This window comes from Taurulus bubalis (genome assembly GCF_910589615.1).
Source record: "Taurulus bubalis genome assembly, chromosome: 4".
Classification (NCBI taxonomy): domain Eukaryota; kingdom Metazoa; phylum Chordata; class Actinopteri; order Perciformes; family Cottidae; genus Taurulus; species Taurulus bubalis.
In genome coordinates this window covers 30,014,344-30,036,034 of record NC_136592.1, presented here as the reverse complement: position 1 = coordinate 30,036,034, position 21,691 = coordinate 30,014,344, and the positions used below count along the sequence as shown (strand labels likewise).

At 41.0% G+C, this 21,691-nt stretch overlaps 1 protein-coding gene across 1 annotated transcript in view; it reads left to right on the top strand.

Moving 5' to 3' along the window:
* Positions 1-21,021, top strand: part of dlgap2a (discs, large homolog-associated protein 2a) — a gene marked incomplete at its 3' end in the record, with an annotated part of 137,644 nt that extends 116,623 nt beyond the window's left edge. The window contains exons 7-12 of the mRNA XM_079216823.1: positions 8,310-8,695; positions 14,852-14,940; positions 15,059-15,498; positions 16,021-16,112; positions 19,617-19,794; positions 20,822-21,021. Coding sequence (XP_079072949.1) covers positions 8,310-8,695; positions 14,852-14,940; positions 15,059-15,498; positions 16,021-16,112; positions 19,617-19,794; positions 20,822-21,021 — 1,385 coding nt within the window. The remainder of the gene's footprint in view (positions 1-8,309; positions 8,696-14,851; positions 14,941-15,058; positions 15,499-16,020; positions 16,113-19,616; positions 19,795-20,821) is intronic.
* Positions 21,022-21,691: the final 670 nt, after the last annotated feature.

Genomic DNA, 21,691 nt, shown 5'->3' with positions numbered 1-21,691 from the left:
TGAGTACAACAGTGCAGAAATCACATACGTGTCTCTCACTCTGTGAGCTCATACCTCATGCTCAGCAGACAAAATGTAGCTCAAAGTGTATTTATAGCTCACGGTTTGTAGCTGCCAGTATGCTGTAGTGCATCGTGCAGATCTAAATGCCATGTGAGCGTTGGCATTCAAAGAACTTCCTCATACACAACCCTGCAGTAATATTCCATAAAAAAAGACTGCATTTGTAGCAGCAAAAATAATGTCAAGGATTTCACCATACTGCAAGAATGTGATGAACCCTTGGTGATGATAAATTAACTGAACAACCCTGCTTTAAAGACTTTTATTGAAAGCAGTATGATTTTCTTTTCTGAAGCTGTTGTCACCACTGATGTGAATTACCTTCCAGGACAGTACTGCCTTTTTGAATCATTGGATACTCTAATAATGAATGTTCTTGTTCTGTCAGTGTATTACATCAAAGACATTTTACACATCTATTTTAAGAGACTCTTTTTGAGCTGTGTTATATACTACAAGATGGCCTAATGTATACAAGGTCCTGACAATCATTGCAATGATGATGGAAACTTTCCTTTCCTGTACTTATTTTTGAGCTCTCTGTTTATTGTCACTTTAGAGTGGAGTGAAGTAAATCTTTGCAGTTATCATATAACTATAAAAACATACTGTTTACTATGTGAGCTGTTGGATGGACTCTGCAGGTATAAAGAAAAAGGGTGTGATGCTGTGGAATGATGTTTTGCACAAGCCTTGACTGGGCTGGAATAATGTACTGTTAACAGAAAATAGAAAGTAACTTCCATTATTTAAATTCAAGCTAAAATATGGCAAACCAGTACAGTTATGTAGCCACTTTGTACACGCAACCTTATGTTCCACATGCACCTATATTTTACTACCAAACATAGTAAACAAGCATATAGGCATATATGTAGAAAGATGCATTTATCAAGAAAATACACAATAAATTAAATGTGTCTGCTAATCTGACTATAGTCATAACAGGCCTTGTTGAGAGGTGATTTTTTAAATATAAGATATCATCTCAATGCTCAGGAATCAAAGACTAAGAAGTTAGTACTGGGACATAAGTGTAATGACATGTTGAATTGTGCTGCTTCCTGAAAAGAGGTGTACAACATGTGGCTATTTTTAACATGTGTGACACTGAATGATGAAAATGATGTTGTAATGGTGCATGACAGATGGCCTCAATATTTTGTGCATTTCATATACAGTGCCTCATTGTAAGTATTTGGTTCTGTTCATTGTTTCATTTTGATATTCAGTGCAATGAAAGAAGCCTACATACCACAGAATACGCAAACTTCTGCTACCAGCAATGAACAACTAAAAAGCCAGGCAAATCACAAGATATATCTGTGCTATCTGTCCAATTAATGGGCTCTATATGGAATCGCCCACTGAAGTCTGTGCTCTAATAAAGTGTGCTGGAACAAAAAGAATCTTTCAGCTGAACATCAGTGAGCCGCCAGAAAAGGATTTTCCTGTGTGTTGTTTTGAATTGAATATGTGCAGAGCACTTTATGGAAGTTTTCTAAATTGACTGAATCTGAAAGGTTTTCAAAGAGGTTGGAAGTTAATTAGGTTGTATTGTTGTATTCTTTTTGCTAATTTCACCGGCATCAAAGGCACCCCCCTTTCCTCCCTGGACCTCTTCTATGCTTAACTTTTCATTTGCGACATGTCTGTCTAAAAGTAGCACATAATTGACCCTGCATTGCAGTGACATTATGTTTATTCATGAGATATAATCCAAATATAAACTGTTTCAGGACAGTCATGCATCAATAGATATGCATATAATAACTTTGGAACAGAGGTAGTGATGCTGATGAGTCGTTGTGAAAATGTCTGCTGAATTGAATTCAGATTTTGTCGAAAAAACACGGCAGCTGACTTTGTTTTTGCTCGAACACAAGATTTACATTCTATTATTAAAATGCTTTACAAGGAAACCAATAACCTCGGTGGCGTGCCAGAGGAGTGAACTGCTCTACTGCAGTTCACATAATTGTTTGGATTGCTTTCTGCATATATCTACTTTCCTTTATTGGGAATGTCATCCAGTTTAAGGGGAGTGTAATTGCAGAGACATTCTCAATTGCAAGGTCAGATTGGGATCATGATCTTGCACCTCAACAAGCACTTGCGACATAATACATACATAATGATAATGATGCGTTCATAAAAACAGAAATGAAAATGCATTCTTACCCTATCACAAATAAAAATGCGTTTATTAATATGCCATACTCTTCAAGAACATCGCAGTAAAATGTATCTAAAATTCAAAAATAATCTCAACTCATACCAGCCTGGTAATATCAATTGATCCCTGGTTTGTGTGGATCACACAAGACCAACATCTGCAGCTGTACTGCTACACCACGGAAGTACACTGGACCTTGACAGGAGTCAGCTTTCATTTTTATATTTGGTCATCTTGTGAGAGTGTAGCCCTTTCCGGTCAGTGGTGAGACCATGTTGGGAGCAGCAGGGCCATGAAGCCAGGTCAGGTGATGGTGTGTTGACCTATTCACGCCAGCCTCTCTGCGTCCATCTGAAAATGGAAGACAATAAACATCAGATATGCATAATCCAAGTAAACATTCAAAGAAGAACAAAAAGAGGAGCAATTGTGTGAGTGCTGGTTACTTGATGTAGACTCTGCGTATGTTTTGTGTGGATAGATTGTACTCTATGTTTGGGCAAAAATGCCCACTTTTCTGAATATCCACCCCACTCCATTGTTTTCAGGGATCCAGTTCTGCCTCCCCTCCACCTGCAGCATTGATCGGACTCTCCAACAAACCCCAGGTAATCCTGCTACCTGGGGCATCCTCCATTGCTCCGTTTCAATGCGAGAGATTGAAATGAAACACAGGTTGCTGTTCAGCTCATTAAATAATGTGTATGCAATTACTCACACATTTAATGAACGACTAGTAACCATGCAGTGAACTAGCAGCAATATTCAAACTAACAATTAGGAGTTTATTGAATATAAAATGAGTCACTCACACTACAACATACCCTCCTCCTTTTGTTTGATTTTTTAAAGTGGTTTCTTTGCTATCACTTGACTTATTTATGATAGCGCCACTTTCTGAAACCTGCCTGGAACGTCCCTCCATCACAAAGTCTGCAATATTAAACGAGTGCCCATACACACACACACACACACACAAACTCTCACACACACACACACCAGCATGTTTCCACTATTGGCTGCTGTTGTGCATTTAAGTGAGCCCTCTAGTCGATGAGAAGCTGATTTGTTTCCATGCAGGGTGAGGTTAAGAGCTCAGTGGAATGCGTCTAACTCAGTGGTTCTCAAACCTTTTTTTTGTCACACCCCACTTTGGAGAAAGAACAATGTTCTTGCCCCAATAAAGTTGCCACAAAATGGTCTATGCTGAATTTTTCTTGAAATAAGTTTGTGTGACTCCTCCATCCGTGCTTTTTCAAATAAGAGAATAGAGAAAATTGCAACTACTTTCAAGTAAACCAGACAAAAAAACAATAAAATGTGTATCACTTTGTTAGAACGCAAATACAGTTCTATCTGTGCAAAAAATAACTAATATTTGGTGAAAAGAAATAGCTTATTGTGGCTGCAACTGAATATATTTCAAGATAATAACAATAAAGTGCAACCTATGAAAAACTAAACAAAACAAGTTCAAATATTTGGCAATAAAGAGTTTGACTGAGTTTTACACTGAATATCTTTTCAAGATAATAACAATAACGTTCAACCTGTGCCAAACAGAGTGCAGATATGTGAGCCATCACGGTGTATCAGTATAATGAGCCGCTTTCCTCTACACATCTTTTTAAAACGATTTGATACGGCCGCTGTCAGTTCATGCTCAATGTTGAGCTTAGATCTGTTTTCTGTTTTGAGAGACGGAACAGCACAGGGATCGACTTTTGGCAAGAAGGCAAGCGTTTCCACGAAAGCACAGGCATTTCGCCATGTATTTATTAATGACGTTTTATGTTTGTGTACTTTTGTAATTTGTGAAGTTCTCATAAAGGTCTTGAAATAAAGACATTCTGCATTTCCCCCCGCGCCCCACCTGTAATACCTCCGTGCCCCACTAGAGGGGTTCGCCCCACAGTTACAGAACCACTGGTCCAACTGGTGATGTGTCACCGGGACCAGGAGCAAGAGAGTTGCTTAAAGACGGCCTCGGCAGTGTGACTTGGCATTATAGGCCAACAAAGGAAGGGTCGGTTAAGTGAGTTGGAGGAATGACTCTAAATGCGTTTTTTGTTATATATAGCTAGCTATTTTTATAACAAGATCCGTATTGTCTGCAACGCTCACAGTGGCAATAATGGAGTTGGTCATCGGTCTTCCTCTCCCTCCCTCGCCCAAGAGCATTTACATATCCTTAAAAGCCTGCTGCAAAACAAACTGCTGCATTTCCTCTACAGTGATAAATCCAACGTGGAAGAAAGACTCTTAATGACGTGTCACTAAGACCCCCCCCCCCCCCCCCTCCCCACCTCCCCATGTCAGCATACAAGCCAGTCCTGATAGATAGAGAGGTCCTACAGAGATGGAGTGGTTGAATCACTGCCTTTGTGTCTCACGTTAATCAAACTCACTGTGTGTGTGTGTGTGTGTGTGTGTGTGTGTGTGTGTGTGTGTGTGTGTGTGTGTGTGTGTGTGTGTGTGTGTGTTGTGTGTGAGAGAGAGAGATTAAATGGAGTATTCACACTGAATGCATTAAGCAGCTTCTAGAGATGCCGCTGTTGTTCACATACCTCTTTTAAACTGTACTCACCGTACATACTGTTTCCTGAAAGCTGGCATACAAGGAGGAGATGTTTACAGAGGCATATTGACAGCTGTTTAGATGCTAAATAGCCACTTTGGAAAAGTATGAATCTACACTCCCCAAGGGGGAGTCACTTCCCACCTCTTGCTTTGTGGAGCTTGGTGTTTCCTTGTATGGAGACACCAGGTCGGAGTCTATAGACGCCAATAATGGAAGCTGTTTATATTCTACAGTTACACTATCTACTCTTTTAAGTCTTCCTTGTCCACAATCTGACCATCTTTTACTTTACATGTGGTTTGACTGTCTGAATACATCTTGATTGCCTTGCTTGCTCGGCCATTGTTCCTTCACGAATGAATCTGATAAATCTAATTAATTCAACTTTGGAAGGATCCCCCTCCTTTGCAGTGGAATAGGCCCGGCGGTTTGAGCACCACTGATAAAAGCTGAAATACAATCTGAAAACAAGACAGAGCCACAAGATTAGGCAAAACAGGACGCGCCTTGATATTGTGGGGCAAATTCCTTGCCAAAAAACTGCAATTAATGCCACAGCAGCCTCGCCTCACTGTTAATCCAGCTGTGGTTGCTCAGCACTGTCTGGTGAAACAGTCTGGCGCGCCAGTTTGTTGCAATTAATGAGCTTCTTTTATGAACACCTCTCGTGCTCATGAGAGTCTGCACACCGCTTTATTTTCATATTATTGCACGATTATGGTGGATCATTTGGTTGATGTGCACACTTTTACTGCGAGCGGGTGAGCGGGTGTGCACCGGCTGTGTTGACTTCAGATGGAATCTAAATGCTGAGTAACGCTGGCACTGCCAGGACGGGAGCAGGAATTATGACTCCCCTTTGCACGACTGGCTGGCTAATAATGGCTCTATTCTGGTCCTCCTGCTGAATCATGCCCCCTGAATGGGTCATCTCTTTCCTACTTCTTTCTCTCCTCGCTGCCTGATTTATCTTCACTCTCTATCTCACACACGCCAACCCTCTCTCTCTCGCCCTCTCATCCTGTCTGCACGGATCCGCTCTCCTGTCCCCCCTCTCACCTCTGCATCTCTATTTTCTCTCTGCCTTGTTCTTCCCTAATGCCTCTCTTCAGCCATGAGGAGTTCATTTTGTGAATGGACAGCAGCATGAGTCATGAATCCCCCAGAGCATGACGCTCTTCATAGTCCTGACATATAGCTATTTATAAACACAGCCAACATATGAATGAGAAAGAGGCCACAAGGTGTTACAGGTTTGAGGTCAAGCCCTGGGTTTGTATTCTTTCCTTAAAAGATGCTCTTTCTAAAAAAAAAGGTCGCAAACAACAATGTGTTCAGGCTGCAATGTAATTAGGCTGGAATGCTATTTATTAACTTTGGGGAATCTGCAGCTCGTTAAAACTCAAAATAGATCATATGTTGGACTCAGAAGGACTTCCTTAATTGCTTTGTGTGATGGAAGCATTTGTAAGTGAGAAACAGAAACACAGAGTTCAACCCGGTTTACCTCTTTGTCAAGGAAAAGGATAACCCATAACTTAACCTGTGTTCTTCCTCTTCGCCTTATCTCTTCCTTCTGTTTCTGGCTCGGAGGTACCTGGCACGCTCTCAGCATTGATCAAACCGCTTGTGCTTCAGACGCTTCATCCTGTACCCACACTGACTGAGCTCGTCTGTTGAGGTCTTGTTTGAAAACAAGGACACGTCGAAGCTTAGAAAGGCGTTCATGACCCGTTCCTCAAGTCCATCGCTCTGTGGATCGTTTGCACTTGAAAGAAGTAATCCCCCTCTTTCTGTCATGAGATGGACAGAATAAGAAGGCGAGAGCTGTCAGGTATCTCCTCACCAGGATCCTCCACGCATGAGTACTGTTGATTTTTTTTTACCATGCATCCATGTCTGATGAGTGTCTCATGTCACAGAGGCTTTGGAGTCCTCTGTTACTCAATCCACTTATTCCCAAAACTATATATTCAGATCATTTAAACGTTGCCCACCTGAGCACTGAAACTGGACGTGAGGGGAGGACCAAGGTGTGTGAGAGGCAAACCTACCCCGTCTCCTACAAAATGACATTCCCATACGACGAAAAAAAATTCCTTTTTCCTTGAAACTTAACTCGCAACGCAGGTGTGTTGCATGGGAACGTAGCTTTAAGGAGAGCAGGCTGGCAAACGCTCCCCTTGAACAGAAGGTACTCGCTCAGCCAGCAGCTTGGATCAATGAGATGATCAGCAGTTTGCCATGAATTATGCTTCCACAGATTTAGTAACCAGCTATATTTTATAAAGTTGTGAAACAAATGCTGTTGCTGCCTAATGTCCCATCATAATTGCCATGATGTATTAGCTCGCCACGTATACGCTAATGAGGTCATTGGGTAATGAAAGTGAGTTAGCTCAGCAATAACAGTAATCGCTCATACATTGGAAAGTACTTTCATTAAACGGCTTGTTGTCATATGACAAATATGTGGTGTCTGCGTGATGTCTCTGCCATATTCTGATCTTGGAAGGATTGTGGAGATTCACACACATTCAATGTTGCAGCGAAATACATATTTGGATCTGTAGCCAGAAGCTTAATCATCTGATTGTCTGTTGAATGAGTATCGAGAAGGTTTATTACAACCTGAACAATCAGACCCAAAATAACACGATGAAGAGGGTTGATGGGTACATGGCAGATGAATAAAGGAAAAGTCTGGTGATATTCTACACTTTAATTGTTTTACCAATAACCAACAACGGGTTGGTCCTACTAACAAGGATTAAATATGTGTACCATAGAGCTCCACATTAAGGAGCCACACGGTTTAAGTTGATACACCACCTGCTTTCAAAAATAACAAATACACCTCTGAATGTGTATTAATCTGCCCGCTGAAAATAGTCCCCAATACATTCTCTCTTTACTCTTGTTTGCGTGTCTAGTTGTTTTAGGAATTGATTTAAAATGACTCGTTTTGAATGAATGTATTTCATGTCCTCAGTAGGAACATATAAATTAGACTTGGTGCCACACACAGGGGACGGAAGTGAGAAAGTACGAGGAGACAAACTAATGCTTTGTTGGTTCTGGTTTTAATTCATTATTGTTGGCATTAATAAAGATATAGACAATATCATCAACCTCATCCTTTCATGCTTCGGATGATGCATGGCGGGGTTGAGAATGGGGTATCATTATTTTAAGCGTTATTGTTTAACAAATCATTTATAAAGGATGATTTCAAACACCAGAGGGAATATTTATGACTTTCCCTTCTTTACAGGATATACTCTGGTTTTAAGTAGATGAATAGGTATTTTTTTTTGCTGAATGTTTCAGTGTGAACTTTGTTACATTCTTAAATCCTAAAACATAATTATATTTTCTTTGAAATAGCGTGCAAATGAACATATACGGTACATATAAAGTTCTGTAATGGCAGTGACACGACAATATAAATGACATTTTAGAATAATTATGTCTTTTCACCTTTTCCAGCCATCACCTACACATCCAACTACAAGAAGGCCCCTCCTCCGGTCCCGCCCCGTACCACTTCCAAACCCCTCATCTCCATCACGGCCCAGAGCAGCACCGAGTCCACCCAGGACGCCTACCATGAGGGGAGGCACCCTCATGGGGGGATGTGGGCCCCCGACGGCCTCAGCCTGGGCCTGAATCCAGGCAGGGCCCTTTATAACTCCACCGACAGCCTGGACAGCGCCAAGGCTGTGACCATAGCCATGGAGGCAGCCGGCGTCACGGCTGGAAAAAGACACCCGTCCACAGACAGCCACAGCTCGGTGCTCACCTGCGACAAGGCCATCCTGGTGTCGAAGGCCGAGGAGTACTTAAAGACACCTCGGTCCTCTATAGGGATACAGGTTAGTCTGGTCTCAGAGGGGGAGTAATGAGGAGAACTCAAACCTATGCATGGCTGCATAATAATACAGAATACTCAAACAAACACACACACACAAAAACACACACACATCAATTCAACTCAGAGACAATGTTCTCTTTTCAGCAGCTAAAAATAGCAAGAGTGAGTCATCTTACCGGAATCCATCAATTAAGATTGGACTCCTGCTGGAGCAGGTTGTAGTGAATGAAGTTCACTCCACGGTTCATTCCCTCCTTCTCCATTTACTACACCTATTTGTCTTCCTCTCTGACCTTATGCTCCCTCTCTCCTCCTCTCCCTTTCGCTCCCTTTTTCTCTTTGTCTCTCTCCACCTCCATGACGATCTTATCTTGGATTTGTCAGCCTCTCTGACACAAGCTGAGGTCCTGGTGTTGTTGATCTGCAGTCGCAGTCTAAAGGTTGCACAACAAAGGCTGAGGAATCAGTGTCAGCTCACATCATCACCTCAGGGCCATTTATGGCATTTTATCAAAGCAGACTATCAAAGTTATTGTGTGAATTTGAGATTTTCAAAGCCATTGTTGGCATCTTCTCTTGCTCTGTGCATATTTAGTGGTCCTTGTCCTGTTTCTTACGTTCTCAGCCCCTGAACCATCTTTACAGACATTATTCGCCTACTTCGTCTACTTTCATTAATCTCTCCCTCGTATTCTCAGTAATTAATGCTTGTACTCAAAAGTCCAGGACAAAGTTAAACCTTTCAAATGGGAGAAAAAGAATCACTTCATTAATTTGTGGCTGTAGGTGTTTGAATGTCGTTGGGCGATGTTCAAGTTTTTTGCCAAATTAAATCAAGCCCACCTTTAAGGGTAATTGCTGTGTTTTTTCTTCTTCTTCTTCTTCTTCTTCTTCTTCTTCTTCTTCTTCTTCTTCTTCTTCTTCTTCTTCTTCTTCTTCTTCAAGGTGATATAAAGAAGAACACCCAAATTACACAAAAGCATTTTTAGAATAAATAATCCCTTCAAAGTCAGTTGATACTACACTCTCTGTGTTGTATCATCTAAAGTTAGAGAATACCCAGCAGCAAGTTTTGCCCAAACACTACTGTAATATAGTACTTTGGTACTTTGGTTAAAGTCTAAAAATCTGTGGTGGATGTTTATCATATTACAGTACATCATTTTAATAGACTGCTAAAACTAATGTGTTGGAGGCTATTTGTATTAAATTAATTGCTCCCATTTACACAATACAGTGAAATGTTTCTAAATCCATGTGTAAAAATCTAAAACTACAGGGAGTATTACGTGACCGGGAAATATTTGGAAATCAGCATTTTATGGCTTAGTAATATTTGAATGGGCCTTTTATTAAGTTGCATTCGTATTCTGGCCACTTGTGTTGTTGGGCCAAATCCAATATGTTACTAACATTTAACTGGAACTAAGATGGATATGTTTAAAATAATCCCATAATAGAGCCAAAGAAAAAGATCTCACAACAGTGCCTGTATCAGTCATCACTAGTACATGTTAAATGCCAGCCTTGCTTCACAAATAGGGGTTGAATACGTTGAATGTAAACGCAGGTTTCACAGTCACCAGGTTCCAGTAATTGCCTGCCTCGTGTAAACATCTTGATTCATTTGCTCACTCAAAGTGTTCACTCCCTGACTCATTTATTGATTGTGTGACTTCCTCCCTCACTCATTCATTCAGTGTCTTAGTCGCCGCATCACTCGGTCAATGAGCAGATGACTTTCTCAGTTTCCTGTTTTCATTCTAGGGATGATCAGGGCACCTGACCACACGGAGGAGTGCTAATTTTAAACTGCAGAACTGCAGCAGGAAAACCTCGTTGTCATGCTTCAGAGAACTTTCCACCTTTACCGAATCAACATGCATGCAACCAACAGAGGAGAATACAAATCCAATGTGTGACAGTGGGTGAGATAAATATAGGCCTCACCTTTTAGAGGAAGGGAACGTGAAGTAAAGGATGGAGTAGCCAGGGAGCAAGTAAATGTATTTGTATGTGTGCACATGTGAGTGAGAGAAAAGATTATATTGGCTTTAAAATGGGCTCCGGTGATGTGTGTTAAGTCCATAATCACTTTTAATTAACAAGGCCGGTGCAGCCTGCATTTACAGGGACATTCAAGAGGGATAAGAATGTAGAGTGGGCAGCTTTTACATCAGAGTTTAAGGGAGTTTGAGGACACTTAGTTCATATTTCTTCTGTGAATTTTGGTATTTTTATTAACCTGGTGGAGGACAAAATGTAGTGTTTTTTTCAGGAGCCAAATCAACAAATTTATACTCAATTTATTTAATTTTTAATTCCTTTAGATCAAAAAAAAAAGTGTATTCATAGTTTATTCATTCTAGACCAGACTTGGATGCATCGCGTTAGCATTATAGAGAGCATGTTGGGAAATAATACATGCTTTAACTGGGCCAAATTCCTAATAATTTCCCAGGATGTTTTCTTAACATCTCTCGTCTGATTCTAACAGTTATTTTAAATATAATTTGGCGAGTTGAGTTAATAAGCGGTTGTTCATTTTTGGAGACTTTCCTTGAAAGAACTGTTCCATTAAAGTACTCAACGAAATATGATGTAATTGCGACCTCAATAAATAACAAAAGAAACATGTTAGGTTTCTTTGCGTGTGGGTGTGAGCTGCTCTCTATAACTACTATATTGTTGCCTGCCGGTTTCGATGACAATAATATGTCGCAGCAGGCAACTCTAGGTTCAAGTATTGATTTATCTATAATGCAGACAACTTCACCCTGACATTGACATAATATCACATGGCCAATCAGTCTGCTTCACCTACTGCTGGCAGTGTAATTAACCCCAATTAGCCTGCCACTGTATTGATTTGCCATTTCCTGTTTGACACTTCCATCTCGGAGAGGGTCAACATATCTTTGATCTTTGACCGTGCGGACGTGGTGTAGTCTGACTTCCTGTTGTCCCTACGGACCACTTTATCGCATCCTTGAACGTGCTTCAACTAAAGTTGAGACATGTGTGTGTTCTACAGTATTAATTGATGTATTTACAGAGATAGTTTTATTTGGAGCCATTTTGACGTTGCGCAACGAGGGAAGTCAAAGCTTTTAACCTTAAACACAGTTGCTGGTAGGGAAATGTCACCAGGTGGTGTTTGTGTGTTTTGGATGAAAGGCACAGTGGCTCTGTTCAACTTTTTGCTGATGCTCACAGTTTCCACACCTGTGCTGACGATGTGACTGTAATTACTGATGCAGTGTGTGTGTGTGTGTGTGTGTGTGTCTCTATGTAGGTAGACCAAAACATCTTCAGGGTAGGTAAACCTGCTGGACATAAATCAACAGCCTCTCTACAGCCTCCTGGACGTTTTGCCCTCCTTCCGTCCTCATCCATCACAGACATGAAACTCATTCTCTTTTCATGAGGTGGACTTTGCTCTGCTTCTAACACAAAGCAATGGGGGCCACCTCAGCAAGCAGCTCCACACACATTTCATCCCTGCTAACGGCTCCAGCCAAACGGCCGGATGGCATACAAAATAGCTCTCCAAAAATGTCACTCCCGAAGCTTTAATACTAACCACTCCAGACTAACGCTAGGGTTGACATTTCCTCACAACAGAGGCATGCCCTATTTTGAACCAGTGCCTTGTGTATTGAGCTGAAGGTTTGTTAATGCCAGACGATCTAAAGGCCTCATATGGATATTTGCGGCTGGCTCTTGCAATTACGCTGGTGGAGAAGGCAGAGATGATAGTTGTTACTCGACACCGGTTGTAAAATCATTAATCAAGCCATTTAAGGAACAGAGTCAGTGACACAACGCGATGAACAAATTCCTCCCGTCATCCCAGAGATATGTTTTAAGCTATAAGAACAACAATGATGTGTATTGTCTTCGGTCCGGAACACAGTGGCGGGCCGTGCATTTCCTACATGGGCCTGCTGTCTGGTGTCGTATACATAAATACATAAACACATAAATACATGCATGAGGTAGACAAGCTCGCTGGCCAGGCCAGACGCAGACAGACAGGCAGAATGAACAGACAGCTGTGCAATGAGAAAATAAGCTAATAGGGAGAAACAAATTATAATACATGTAGTGTATTTGTGAAAAACAATTACATTATAAAATAGACATAGCTTTTAATTATAAAAATAAATTACAAATAAAAAAAGATACTAAAGTTCACCCATGCGTCACAGGCCATGAAACATCATATATTAAAAGGAAATCAGTTTTTCTCTGACAATAGTCTTGTATTAAAGGAATATACTTTATTTTTCTTTTAGCCTCTCCAGCAGCTCATTAGGCCATTTCTTAGGCTCAGCGGTGCTAACATTTAGCACCAAACACTGATGGGAATGTCATTTGTATTTTATTATCGATCTTTGGTTCATAAACGAAAATATTGGACCGCATCTTTACATCTCTCTCATTATCCGGTAGGGCTGCATGGGCAATATATTAATAATACAGTATATCAATATCATGATGAAACCAGATATTGTCTTTGAGTTTGGATATTGTAATATGGCATAAAGTGTCTTTTCCTGCTCTTAAAGGCTGCATTACAGTAAAGGTTTTTATGAACTACAATACTGTTCTAGCTGTCCTATTATTTGCCTTTACCTACATACTCATTATATGCACATTACGCATTTATTATTGATGAATTATTTATCAAAAATCTCATTGTTACGATATTGACGCGATACCTGATTTTCTCTGAATCGCCCAGGCCTATATTCAACCACTCTGTACCATCATATCACATCTTATTTGCAGACCCGTTCTGGTACTCACAATAATAAATAAGAAGCTCAGTCGGCACTAAAGAAGAAATACTGAAATGACAATAAAATTAATATATTGTGACAGTAAGCCAGCAGAAAATTGTTCATGGTGGTCAAAGAGAGAAAGCAAATAAATGAATCAGGAAAGAGATGAACAAGTGGAGGAACAAGGAAGGAGTGATAGATACAGATAGATAGAAAAGCATAGCAGAGATGGTGAGCTCTGACAGGGTTTCCATAAAGTCTGTAAGACATGGGGCTCCGGGGAGCGGTGCAGGCGGCGATAAAGAGGCTCTGGGCCTGGGCCCCTGGATCAGGATGGCAGCCATGCAGGGGCAGGCGGGATCATCATCCGTCACTCTTCCTTTCCATCCCATGATATCCACTAATGTTGCCCTATCTGTCACTGTGTGGTCGCACAGCTGTGGATACTTGGCAAAGACCAATCCATAGTATCTAACTTTAAGTACTGAGCTTTTTTTCTTGGGGATTTTGCCGTCAATTGAACAGTTGCCTATTTACACATCCAGCAGACATTCATTTGAAGTCGTGTTTCTGGCCATTTGATGAATGTAAATTCCAATATTCACTCTCCTTTTGGCTTTTGTTTGATCTAAACCAACTTCTGAGCAACATATGGCTGTTCAGACTCAAATGCTTGCACTTTGATCACTAGCTGGTTCTCAAGGATGCTGAGTAGAGTACAAACCAGTAAAGTTGTGGGCTGTAAAACCAAAATAATGAGCTGAAAGATGCTAAAAAATCTGATGGTGAAGCTGAGGGCGACTGCAGAGTCAGGTGATAATGTTTCACAATAATCATCTGTTGATGTGAACATATTAGTCCTGCCTACTGGGGGCTTTATGATGAGAGATTATAGCCCAACAAAATACTCCATATCTTCATTTGTATGCTTCCTGTACGGTATATTTGATGTGATGTGACCTAAATTTGAGCATCACATATGGTGGCATATGTGGTGTCTATTTTCCTCACCGAACTGTAGAACGGCAACTGTTTAATAAGCCTAAATATTCCAAATGCTACAACTATGAGGATGTATAACAAATATTAGCTTTTTTAGACATTATGTATGTACAATAAACCACACAGCACATTCTCCTTTTTCTCATATTTTAGATTAACTTCCGTAGAAACCTAAGATCCTCTGCAGGAAGCCTCCTCTGTCTCGTTGCCTTTGCGGCCTCCATAAATCATACAGTGTTTACTTTCTGACAGGCTGTGTATAGTTCAGGTGCTCCGTCCGGTCCCAAACCAATAAACCTAGAAGCACTGGGGAATGGAAGCTCGCATAATGAGAAGCACTGTTGGTTTGTATCATTTCTTCACATTAGGTGGAAGCAGCCACAGACTCTGAGTCTGAAAGCAAAGGTGTGCGGGAGTACCACTCTGTCGGGATCCAGGTGGAGGACAACAAGAAAGGGTGAGATAATGGTTCTGTGATTTTAAGCTCATTAGAAGACATCTCTCTTGGATGTTTGCTCCCTGCCATTATTTGCCATTGTGGTCTGTGTGTATTCATCTTTGTCTTTCTCCCTCAGACAAGGCAGGTTCAAACGCTCCAACAGTGTGACTGCAGCCGTGCAGGCCGACATGGAGCTGGAGGGCTTCCCCACCATGGAGGACAAGGGCCTGCAGTTCGGTGGGGGCTTCCAGCGTCACTCAGAGCCCAGCACGCCCACCCAGTACGGGGCGGTGCGAACCGTGCGCACCCAGGGGCTCTTCAGCTACCGCGAGGATTACCGTACCACCGCTGAACCCGCCAGCCCCAGGGAGACCACCAGCGAGACCAACTGGCAGCTGGAGCCCCCCTCCCCGCGGGAGAACGCGGCCTCGCCGGGCGACTCTGGCAGGGCATCCCCTTCCCTGAGGAGGGATGGGAGCTGGTTCATGCAACTGCTCCACACGGAGACCAAGAGGATTGAGGGCTGGTGTAAAGAGATGGAGGCAGAGGCTGAAGAGAATGACCTGTCAGAGGACAGTGAGTGTTGTGTGGAAAGATTCATATTTGTCTGATTTGAGGCTGTTTCTGTGCATGGATTATATGCCTCCGCACCAGTTATCACATTTTCAGGGTCATCCGTCCATGATACATACTGGTCCATTCTCAAGAACACGATATCTCAGGAATACCTAGAAGGAATTTCCTCAAATTTGGCAGAAACATCCTCTGGACTCAAGGATCAACTGATTAGAATTGGTTGCTGAAAGGTCAAAGGTCACTGAGACGTCACGTCTGTTCTATTCTCTTAGATATCTTGCGAAATTTGGCACAAAATTCCACTTGCACTCATGTTAAAATGATTAGAATTTGGCAATCAAAGGTCACTATGACCTATTTTTTTGGGCCATAACTCATGCTAATTATGCCAATTTCACACACAAAAAATGATAAAGACATACTCGGATGTAAACGGCAACATGACTAGTTGGCCGAGGCATACAACCACATGGCAGTTTTTAATATCCTGCACTGTATGTGTTGATATGTTGTGTGTTTCAGTTCTAGGTAAAATCCGAAGTGCAGTGGGAAGCGCTCAGCTGCTTATGTCCCAGAAATTCCAGCAATTCTACTGGCTGTGTCAGCAAAACCTGGTAAGAAACCCATCAGAGTGTGTGTGTGTGTGTGTGTGTGTGTGTGTGTGTGTGTGTGTGTGTGTGTGTGTGTGTGTGTGTCCTCCATGCTCAAAATTACTGTATGTCAAGGGACTTATGTGTCACAGCTGATGACACTTAGATATTATTATCATCATATCACACGTTCTGTTTGTCGATAACAACAGGCATCATCACACCTGCATAATCACACACAATCATGGACAATTAGGGCCCGTAAGTCTTTATGCAGCCCTACATAATGTATGTGTGATCGTCCATGAATGGTTAAGCGTACAACAAAGAGAAAAGAGTGGAACGAACCAGCTGCCATTTTCTCTATTCAAACCAATATAGTATCCATTGTTTCGCCATATTGCTCCGCATGAAGCATTTCTCAGTCTTTGTAGAAAAGGTAGAGTTTATTATTTTCATGGCAATGGAGAAAAACTCAGCATTCAAGTCACATGATGCCTCGTAGCCCATTCGTAAGCTTCAGGTCAAAATTGAAAAGATGAGGTTCCATTCAACTTTTTTCGTAGATGCATAAATCACAAAACATCACATCTGAATTTTAAGTGAGTAAAGAAAAATGATTTTGCAGCCGCTGCAGAGTGAACAAAGCAAACGAGTCTAAAAACACCGGCTGCTCGGTGAAATTAACTTTTGTCCAGTGGATTTTCTCCCATTTTTTTGTTTGCCTCATATCTTTATTGCACTGTTCACAACTCGTTTTATTGATCCGAGCAACGACCCAATATTTCAAACGAAGCTGGTGAGGAGTAATGAGAGGAAGTCTTGCTTGTTTTGCAATGTGCAGCAGAAACTGCTCATTCGGGGGAAGAAGGAATCGCAAAGGGATTACAGTGAAGCAGCCTTTTAGACCAAGTCCCGTACTTTGTCCCGCTGAGGGACACTGTATGATGCAGGTTCACAACGCAGCGTTTTCATTTGCAAAAAGATGCAGCATTTCTGCACACGACAAAAGTCAAAGTCAGTTTTATTGTCACTTCTTCCATTTGTGCAAACATAGAGAAGACCTGAAATTATGTTTCTCTGCTGTCTGACATAAAGTGAATAGTGCAAAAACAAAAGTAAAAAATAGACAACATATAACATATAAACAACATATAAACATAGTGCAAAAACATATAAACATAGTGCAAAAACAGTTACAAAAGTAAAAACAGTTACAAAAGTAAAAAATAGACAACATGGCACATATTTTCCTATTTAATGCAATGCTTACTTCACACTTCGGCTTAATGTGTCCCTCTCGTTGGAAGCTTAAAGAGACGTCTAATTTCTCTCTGCCTGGATCAACTTTCTTAAAAGTTGATTTGCTCTGAACGAGAGACAAACAGTGTTCTTCTCTTGGAGCAGATCCAGGATTTAAATGCACACACTTCCACAGCCGGGGCTTAAAACTCACTGACTCCTCCTAAATCTGCCGGCTCTGGATATTTGAAGCCTTGAGACTTCTGAGGCGGTTTGCAGAACATCACAAGTTCAGGGGTCAGAATAAAGCTGATGAAGTGCTGAGGCCCCTCGGCAATTACAGATAACAGAAATGCGCTCTGTTCCCTGCTTACCTTTCATGATGGAGTGATTCAGGAGTAATTTGGATTCATTATTTCCTGTAGAAAAGAGAATTATACTAATCTCATAATGTTATGACAATATCAAAGTAAATGGCTGGCTTTCTGTTGGATTATTATGCAAATGTAGAGGATTTGTGTCAGACCACAAGAGATTTTTTTTAAATAACTGTAAAGTTACTGTCAACTTATTTCAGTATCACTGATGCACAATTTGTCAAAAGTCATCTGATTCAGTGATTTGTAACTTAAGGAAAGCTCTGAATAAAAAGTCTGCTTTTCTTTCACATTTTCTGCTTGTTTTCTGTGAAGCATTGAGCTTATATAGGATCACAGCATTTTGCGTTTCTTTGATATATTTTTTGTTTAAACAGTGCAGTAGTACGACAGGACATCATGCAGGAAACGAGTACGCACGAGTAAATTATTTAAAAAATAAAAATAATGGAATAACTCACAGATAAATGTAGGAAATAGCAGGCGCTGCCGTCGTACTGTAGACCCATCATACCATCAGACAGCCGCACCATTCACCAGCCACCTAATCTAAATGTCATGAGGTTTGTGAGTCTGGGAATGTGTCTGGGGTTATCGAGTCCACACGTTCCATCATAGCTTAAATTGCAAAATCGGCAGGCTTGAGAAAAAAAATCAAAAACTGGAACAGTAGGTTGACTTAAACTCTGCAAAGAATAAATATGTGCAACCACTTTACTCTCAAACAACCACTGCAATCATGCTACTTGTAAAGCACCTATTACCATTATGTATTCTCAGAGAAATGATCCCTTAGACACAAGCACTGAATTGCGTAATTATTTTTGAAGTATAATTACAATCAAAGCATGTGTACATGAACAATATACAGTAGGTGCATGAACTAAAAATACTCAGCCAACTGAAGATTGGCTGAAAGGTTTTATTGATGTTTATCTGGAACGCTTGAACAGCTTTAGAAAAAATGGTTTCCTCAGTGCTCCGTGGCTTTAATCATAGTTTTAAAGAAACTGCACTCATTCATGTATTGAGCGTTGATCTGTCCAGTTAACCCATATTTATAATTTAATTTTTACGTTTGTATTTTGATAGGTATCAACTATTGCACAGTTTTAATATTTAATGAGATATGTAAGGAAGAAATTTGGCAAGAGAAGCCTGGATCTTAAATATTTTGGATTAGAAATGCTTACCTCGTTCTAAAGTATGTGTCCCATAAACTTTGTTTCTTTGAGAGTACAAAGTACATATAGGTGGGTGTAGATTTTCAATGTTTAGTTATTTGATTGGATGTGTATCGTAGTAAAGAAACAGCTTTTGTGCTTTCTTTTTGAGCATCTCTGTTCATATCTACGTCTGCAAGCAGTAATGATGCATGATGAACACGTTGAGCAGATGGGACTACATACAAAGCCCACACCTATCAGAAAAAGTTAGACTAAAACTACCTAAAACAATCTATTAAGAATTAGCACAGAATCTCATGACTCAACAAAACCTGCAGCAACTGCAGGCCGGTTGCAGAGACAATGAGTCAATTGGATGTTTCTTTCATGTTAGGAATTAACTGATGAAAAGGACTGAACGGACAAAAGCTGATTATTATTTCTGAGCTCATTCGTGGAAATAAGACAGGATTGCTCTCCATCAGAAGTTGTTATCTCTCATTTCAGCCCAAATCCCCCAAAACTGGCATTCATGCCTGTTTTGGTGAGTCTGACAAGGACATCTAGTGGATTTAAGCTGAAGTACAATAGCTAGTGTAGGCATTAATCTTTTGTATGCATATTTGTATGTGCAGTACAGTGTGAATCTGCGTGAAAAGCGTGCTTATTATCTGGAATACAGGCACTGAACCAACAATGTGGCTCTTCACGCGAATGTTTTCTTTGCCCCTCTTCCCTCGTAGGACCCCAGTGCCATGCCGCGGCCCACCTCTCAGGACCTGGCTGGGTTCTGGGACCTACTGCAGCTCTCCATCGAGGACGTCACCATGAAGTTTGACCAGCTGCAGCAGATCAAGAACAACAACTGGAGGCCCTTGGACAGCCCGGAGAAGAAGGTGAGGGACCGCCTCGGCCCTGTCAGTCAGAAGATGCTACTGCGTTTTTACATGCATGTATTTTGTATGATGATTAAAAAACCGCAAAGACTGAAACTGATTCAATGACATCCTGGGGAAGCATAAGCAAAACAGATAGACGTGAGGAACGGCACACTGATTGTTTTTTCATGTAAATTTCCTTGATTGAACGTTTTAGATTAGGGACTGTACAAACGTGATTAGGGGAGAGAGAGCAGAAAAGAGGGGGGCTGTTTTTTGGAAGGCCGTCTATATTTGTTTGGGATGGGAGTCTTTTCATTATCAGCTTTTTTTCTTACCCCGTATATTATTATATTTTTATTTACTGAACCACACACAATGCAATAGCTACGTGAAAACTGTTTTCCTATCTGTTTTCATAAACCACGGTGTTAAGAAGAGTGCAAACTTCTAAATTCTCTGAGCACCTTTTAATAGTGAAACAAGTTGTACCAAATCAATACTGTTGAATTGTTTTTGAAATATGTATGTTTGTTATAGTTTTGGAAGGGTGTTTGCCCTCCATATATTTCCATACAGTCCTAAGCAAAAACCTTACTGGAGTACAGAAAGAAAGACTGTACTGTTATTTGTCTTTTTTATTGTTATTAGTCCAGAAATAGAATAAAAACTAAAGCATCTTTCACAGTCAAATCTTCAGATCAGAATCCGAATCAGCTTTATTGGCCATGTGTGTGTACACATACATGGAATTTGACTCCGGTTACACGTTGCTCAACCCGTACATATGGACAACAAGATAAATATAAAAAAGACATTAAATACAACAGAGTAGTCATCATTGAATACAACAAAATTAATAAATCACTAACATACTTAATTTATATGTAGAAAAGGAAACATCTGAAGAAGAAGTTCTCATTAAATAATCTATTTTGCCTTCTTTTCCAGACTTTTCAAACAAATTTGGTAACCTTAAACACAGATTTGTTTGTCCTTTTTATCACTGTCGTCCCCAGTAAATTGTTGAAGTACTGTTCAAATCCTCTCTTTTTTCCTAAAGCCACTAGCTCCTGTACCAAAGAAGACAATTCGACAGAGGAGTTTGGTGATGAGGGAGAAATCCCTGGACCTCCCAGACAGGGGGCGGCAGGAGGCCCGGCGGAGGCTCATGGCAGTCAAGCGGGCCGCCTCCTTCCGGCAGAACTCAGCCTCGGAGCGGGCAGACAGCATCGAGATCTATATTCCCGAGGCTCAGACTAGACTTTGAGAAGATAGTGTCCAGGGTCGACGCGTCTCCCTGCTCCCACGTTCAAACAACTTTAAAACTAGCCTTTTTTCTAGACTGCTACTCTCTGTCCTCTTCCTTTATCCATCTGTTGTCTGCTCTCGATAGCCATCCTCAGCGCCCATCACCAACACCATTGGTCTGCAGGATGTGCCGAGCCTCTTCTCCCATTGCCAGAATAAGTGTTAGCAGATATGTATGTCTGACATGGGTTGGTTTGGTTTCTCCTTGGTTTGCTGGCGATCATGATACCCAGCCTACAAGCTCTCTCATCCAATTTCCTGGATGGGTACGTCCGTAGTTTTTCAGCATTTGCAAAGTGCCATTTAAAAAGTGCAGCTTTGAAAACCTACCAGCAACCAGGCCTTTGAGCTAAAAAGAGTAAATGAGAGAAACTATATTTATTTCAAGTTGTGCAAAAATGGTCAACGTCGGAAACCCTTCAGTATTTTTCAATAATTTAAGGTTACATTATGACTCTTTTTGTTGTCTCTATGGGATAAATGTTAATTACAAGCAAAGTATCACAAAATTGTCGTAAGTTCAAAAACTTTGAAAAGTGCCAATGCTTGAAATACCTCAACTATGTGCATGTGGCACTGATCACCCATTCAAGGTTATTCAGGCAGCCCTTATGAGCTCTGGACTGGTC